The sequence below is a fragment of the Amblyomma maculatum genome, chromosome 6 (genome assembly GCF_055883805.1).
Source record: "Amblyomma maculatum isolate TAMU_Amacu chromosome 6, ASM5588380v1, whole genome shotgun sequence".
NCBI lineage: Eukaryota > Metazoa > Arthropoda > Arachnida > Ixodida > Ixodidae > Amblyomma > Amblyomma maculatum.
This window is the reverse complement of record NC_139349.1, coordinates 86520841-86526943: the sequence shown is the minus strand read 5'-3', so window position 1 is coordinate 86526943 and position 6103 is coordinate 86520841. Positions and strand designations below refer to the sequence as shown.

The 6103-nt window shown below is 42.6% G+C and overlaps 1 protein-coding gene across 1 annotated transcript; it reads right to left on the bottom strand.

Annotated features, from left to right (window-relative positions):
• Window positions 1-1084: 1084 nt before the first annotated feature.
• Window positions 1085-5642, bottom strand: LOC146186196 (uncharacterized). Its single transcript, XM_084607090.1, has 2 exons — window positions 5387-5642; window positions 1085-4818 (listed from the first exon to the last, which is right to left on the bottom strand). The coding sequence occupies exon 2, from the start codon at window positions 4753-4755 to the stop codon at window positions 2902-2904; it is 1854 nt and encodes a 617-aa protein (XP_084463216.1). The 5' UTR covers window positions 4756-4818; window positions 5387-5642; the 3' UTR covers window positions 1085-2901.
• Window positions 5643-6103: the final 461 nt, after the last annotated feature.

Below are 6103 nucleotides of genomic sequence, written 5' to 3'. Positions count from 1 at the left end.
ATCTAAATGAAAGACCCAAGTAAACAAACCTGCGGACCTTGATCCGACACTAATTCAACTAATATGCCCATAAGCTAGCAGTAAGTACGGTGACGATATTAGAACGTTCAAAGAATCCCAAGCAGACGAAGGTTCTACCTTTTTTTTCAGCATCAAAAAGGTTGTTCAACTGGAGCAGTGTTGCTAGGCGAGTTGGTTGATCATCATTAAAAAAACAGCGCTGGCAGATGAAGGACGAGCGCAGTTGTGTGTCCTATACGTCCTTCGTCTGCCAGCGTGTTTTTTTGATGATATTCAAGTGGAACTAAACTTCTAGGCCGAACAGGACTGATCCAGCTAACACTCTAAGAAGGACGACACCTTCAAGTGAAACTCCTAAGAAAGCGACGCAAGTCATTTTTGGGAATAATTCACTGTTAACCAGAACAATAAAAAGGTCACATATTATAAAGAGGCGCCTTACAAGAGAACTTGACACATGCGAAAAGCAGCGGGGACATCAGTATTTCATCACAAAGCGTGTTGTGGGCCGCGAGTTGAAGCATGGTTGTGTATATATTTTTGTGCCATGAACAATTACTCAAGGAATTGAATTATTAGCTTCTGACTTACTTGGCAAATAAAACTGAAATTTATAGTCTGTCAGGAAAAGCAATAACAAAGATAGAAGGCAGTGCAACAAGGTACATGAATGTGATATGCTGACAGGTGCCCATGCCCAAAGGGCTATTTGGATTTTTCGATACAAAATCGTGATTCAGACACGCACTGGCATTTTAGTTTCCTCTATTTTCCTCACAGTTAGACATCTGTCTGATTTGTGAACAAGATCTCGGGGTGAAAAGATATAACCTCAGAGGAAGGGAGGGTGAATTAAACAAAAAGCACATCTTGTACACCGAATAATACTCACACTTGTCATAAAAACGGGTAGATGCAGGCACATAGACTAGGTGTACACGAACATTCTTGTGTGGAACGCTGGACACCAGACAGAATGTCTATTTTTCCAGTTCATTAACTAACATTTGGGAGTACACAAACATGTTAATGAGCTAAACATAAAAAAGATATGCTGTCCACATTTTAAGGCGGTACACGTGTGCATTCCAACACGGGCGACTGGGGATGTCGCATTTTTATTCAGAAGCATGGAACGCCGAAAGTTTCAAAACTCTTATACATGGTAATTTGTAACACACAACTACGTAGAGAGAAAGTTATACAACATACATCATTGCAATCAGCAACGTGATGATGCAAATAAATATGCAAACTGCAGTATCTCAATCAATAAATATTGGTTTACGCAACCGCAACAAATAGGGTGCATAAATATTTGTGTGTTGACAATGCTCAGCGTCTAAGCATAACAGCAAAGCATGCTGTGGGTACGCATTTATTGCTGCAGTGGCGTAGTCTAGCAGACAGTACGTCCAATTGTGTTTTTTTTTTCGAGGCGGTTAGCCTCGAAATGCATAAAACATGGTGATTTTCTTATATTACAAGTTCCGGAACAGAAATGAGTCTAAGCGGTGTAAATAAGACATTGCAACCAACGGTAATTGAGGATATGAAAATAGGCACTAGCACGATGGACATCGTCGAACATCAGCGAGGATGGAATATTTTCCTGTGCAGTGATGCATCTCAATAAAACCTGAAAATGACAAACTTTTATTTCTCTTGGATAACAAGTTGTGCCTGAAGGGAGTATGTGACCGTGCACAGGTAAATATCGCCCATTGCGGTGAGGTTCGCGGTTTCAGCGTGGCCAAGGTGGGAAGTTTTGCATTCTAAGTTGGCCTAGCATGTAAATAGCCTTTTGTGAATAAAAAACGCCGCTGCTGTTAACGAGTCATGACACTGATGCTCTAGCTTTGAGCTGAACATGATATTGACCGTAACGAGCAGGCCACAATGTCATTATTAGAGGATCTGTAAGGCACAAGCACCATTGGATAAGAGATCCTTCAAAGATCCACACACAACTATTGCTGCAAACTAACCTACATGCCACGCAGCTTGCTGTGAATGCTTTTTTATTTCAGTGCTTTGGTCTCAATAGGGCAGACAAAAATAGTGTGGAAAACTGATTAGTAAGCTTCAAGCGTAGGATTACCGAAGCAGTTCGTAAATATACGCGACATTCTTAACAGCCATGAAGAAACAGATGAACTCAATAGGAGCACGCCGGTAGTTGCCAGATTCTGAAGTAGCGTTCAGATTTATTACAATAATATGGTCCCGCCACACAGATGTGTCAAGAGAGCTTTTTCTCGTCATAGATTGGTTACCGGTTTGCTTTTAATGCTTTTGTTTTCATTTGCGTATAATAACTTATCGGCTTTTGTGCAACATTTAGGATAAGCTGCCGCCTAAGAAATTACGATGAAAACTTGTTACACAAATCCGAGGAAGCACACCCGCACATCAATTCTGCGAATTGTCCGCATCCTCGGCAATGAACCAGCATACACTTATACTTTCTATGTAGCGTCTGTTTCACGCACACATTGCAAAAATAAAGACAACATGCTGGACTACTTTTAATTTTCTTTTAATTCTCAGGCCAGATGCCTGGTTGCTACAAAAAATGAGTTTTGTCTAGTAATGCGAAATGTTATATGTGTCCTTCAGCGGATGAGTTGCCAACAAAGATTGAAATATGTAATAATGCAGTGCTTGTAATGTTCACAATATTTTCTATTACAGTTATTCTATGATTTGCTATGCAAAAGAAAGCCCATTAATTACACACGCGGAACTGAAGTCGATGGATGAGCGAATAAAGAATAAATCTCATCTATGAGAGACAGTTTTTGACACAGAGGTACTAAACGAATGGTAATTGTTCTGTGCTCAGCAAAAAAAAAAAAAAAAAAAAATGTCTCTGAGGGCCTATCGAGAGTTGCCTCTTCGTTTCTCAGAGTCGGCAACTGCGCCATCACCATCTGTTCGGGTCGACCATTTAGTAAATAAGTGCGTGTAGTCTCCAAAGGCGACAAAGAGGTACACGCCTTGGACGCCAACAAGCACAATCACGACAACGTCCACTGCTATGAGATTCACGAAAGCACCCACAAATCCGATTAGCCAAGTGATACCCATAATTACAGCGAGTTTAACGAACAACGCCATGTTCGAGCGCTCACCACTGCTTCGAAACTCAAAGCTTCCAGCTTGTTTCGAGGTCCTGTGGACGTATATTACAATGTACACGTAAAGACCAACATCCAATGAAAGCATCATCAGCACGGGAAACAGAAAAAACACAACTTGTCCCCAAGCACTTCCTATCCAACAACTGTAGAGGCCGTATCGGGGTGCCAGCTTGAATTCTGGAGCAAGATGGTCCACGATAGCACAAAACGCGACGAAAATGAGAGGTACTGTCCACGACACTAGACAGTAGAAAAGAAAATCTTGTTGTTTTCTGGGTGCTTTCCGAATGGTAGCGACGTTCTTCCAGATGTCGTAAGAGAGCACACTTGTCCAAACGAAAGTCGAAAGGAAGCCGTAATGCAGAATTATAGCGAGCACAGTGCAGACAGTGTTAGGAAGTTTGAAGCTATTGGCCACAAGAAAGAGAGCATGGCTGCAGAAGAGAGTACTGGACAGGCACAGAATGTTCTTGGATGAAAATGTCCTTGAACTTTTGCAGGTAGCATACACAACCGCTTTTAGAAAGAGACAGGCCAGAGACAGGCTTACACACGCAAGCGTGAGATAGTTTTGGACACTGTAAGGTTGCGAGCTTTCAACCTTGACGTCTGTCGAATTCGAAACGAACAGGTCCTCAGCAGGGAATGCGAGGCGTCCGTTCCGATGCTGAGCAGAGCGAATGTAGCATTTTCCTCGATACCACGAGAAACAAGAGTCGTTTCTCACCGTTGGTCGGATAAGAGTTAGCAAGTTTGGCCGGGGGTAATTGAAATGCACATCTCTAAACGTTTTCTCTTGGATGTTTGGTGCTCGTGCACACTTGAGCAGGGATATGTCAATGTCATTACACAATGCGCAGAACACGTTTTTGTACACCGGCCTGGAATCTTTGTGGCTGACTGGTGAAAAGTATGCTGAACATTTCCGAGCTACTTCTTGATTCGTTCCTTCGGGACATATCTGTACCATTGACATGCTAGGTGAACAAGGTCTCAAGAAAGCACTTCCGTTATTTTTCATGAAATCAGGAAGCTTCACCTGAAATGTCCTTTTTGAAAACCCCGAAGAGTACCAAAAATTTGACGTTGCGCCGAAATCATAGTTGCAGATAGCACAAAATGCATTGACGTAGGTCACCATTTTTTGACTGGTGACAGGAATTTGGTAAAATACTTCTTTTAAATTTCCAGCTTTTTCGCACTTGTATTTCACATATTCGTCGATCCATCTACTGTGGCACTTTGCTATCATATAGACACTCCAGTCATAAAACTGATCTGTGTTGAGTGTTACGCAGGAGGCTTGGCTTCCGGTACTTATTGTTACATTTGCCTCCCAACAACAGTCCCCGTAAATACCGCAGTTCTCTGAGCAGGAACACGTTATCGCGTTGGAAACAGGTCCACATCGTATCGGGGAAGGCGGGCGCAGAGCTCCTCGGGGTGAGCAGTGAAGAAGGCTTTCTAATTCATCCTGCTGCTTCACTCGATTGGCAGTCATTGAAAGTACACCAGTTCTATTGCATTCCAGTGCACAAAAAACACCGAAGAATGTTGCCAGGAACACAGGCGTGGCTGCAACACGGGTCATTCTGTCAAAGCAGGCGAAGCGTCTCAAGAAGATCCACTGCGTTCCTCGTTTCCATTTCGCAATCTGGGAGATGTATAACGAAAAGGAAGATGTTGAACTAAAATATAAGTACGCTATGTTAATTCTGCATTGCTTCAAGTTTGCAGCGCGAAATTAGGTTAAGCATTTTACATCTCAAATTTTCTTCTCTCACACGCAGTTAAAAAGTAGCGCTTTCAAAATTGTCATGAAGAAAAAGTTATTTCCATGCGTAACAACATGTCGAAACAAACCTTATAAACAAAAATGCTTGACATGTATAATTATTGCTTACCAGTTACATTTCAGCAAGTTTCTTAATCTATCTTGTCCTTCGTAATTAAGTGCAAAGGTAGAGTGATTTCTATTCCTGGTTGGTGCAAAATTTTACATATATCTTAGCTCTTAGTGGTAGTAGGTCGGTTTAATAAAGTCAAACCTTTGGTAACGGAATGTTTTCGTGCAAAATTTTACATATATCTTAGCTCTCAGCGGTAGCAGGTCGGTTTAATGAAGTCAAACATTTGCTAACGGAACGTTTTCAAAGTAATTATTAAAATCGCCGTTAGCCACAATATTTGGCGCTAGCTGATGGAACTCAAAGTACACTTACAGGTTTCGCTGCGTGGAATGATGACGCTGAAAGAACTTCCTTTACATAAAATGCCGCCTTTTCTCAGGCAAGAATGTTCTATGCCACTGTGCGCAAACAAACACTCCCAGAGGCGCACGCAACAAAAGAACGCTTGCCCTGTTCTTTTGACACTTTGACAATCGGCAAGCTGCATGGCCACCATGAGGGACAGCTGCGAGTCCGCCTACCGAAAAACAATCCACAAAGGAGTCTGAAGGTGCGGCAGAGCAGCACAGGAAGATTGCCACGTGCGGAAAGCTCGGCGGAAATGCCCCCCTTCTTCAGGCCAACGCCTTCCGGGATGTGGGGCACTGGAGAGGAAGCTTACTGCTAATGTAACTATTATATAGCGGGCATATTACGCCAAGTGTTCTGTGCCACTCTCGTCTTTGCATTTTTGCGGCGAGCAGTCTAGCAGTAAAAAAAAAAAAAAAAAAAAAAAAAAAATTAGAAGGGTTCAACGCTTCTGAACCGAATATCGAGCGAAAGCATTAGCTGCGGCTGACCAAATGTTCTCCTTCTTCTTCTGTTAGGCGCTCGGGGACCACGGACACGGCACACAGCGACGAGCGGTTAGACCTGACATAGTATTGCTTTCGCAAGAAAATTGGGTCACTGAGAGAGTCGTTACCTCTTAGTACAGAAAGAACAAGCGGTACGGAAAGCATACAGGAACACTTTCGTGAAACTGAAAAA

Bases quoted from the DNA above. Each gene is read 5' to 3' on its own strand.
- LOC146186196 (XM_084607090.1), bottom strand. From the start codon at position 4,755: ATGACCCGTGTTGCAGCCACGCCTGTGTTCCTGGCAACATTCTTCGGT.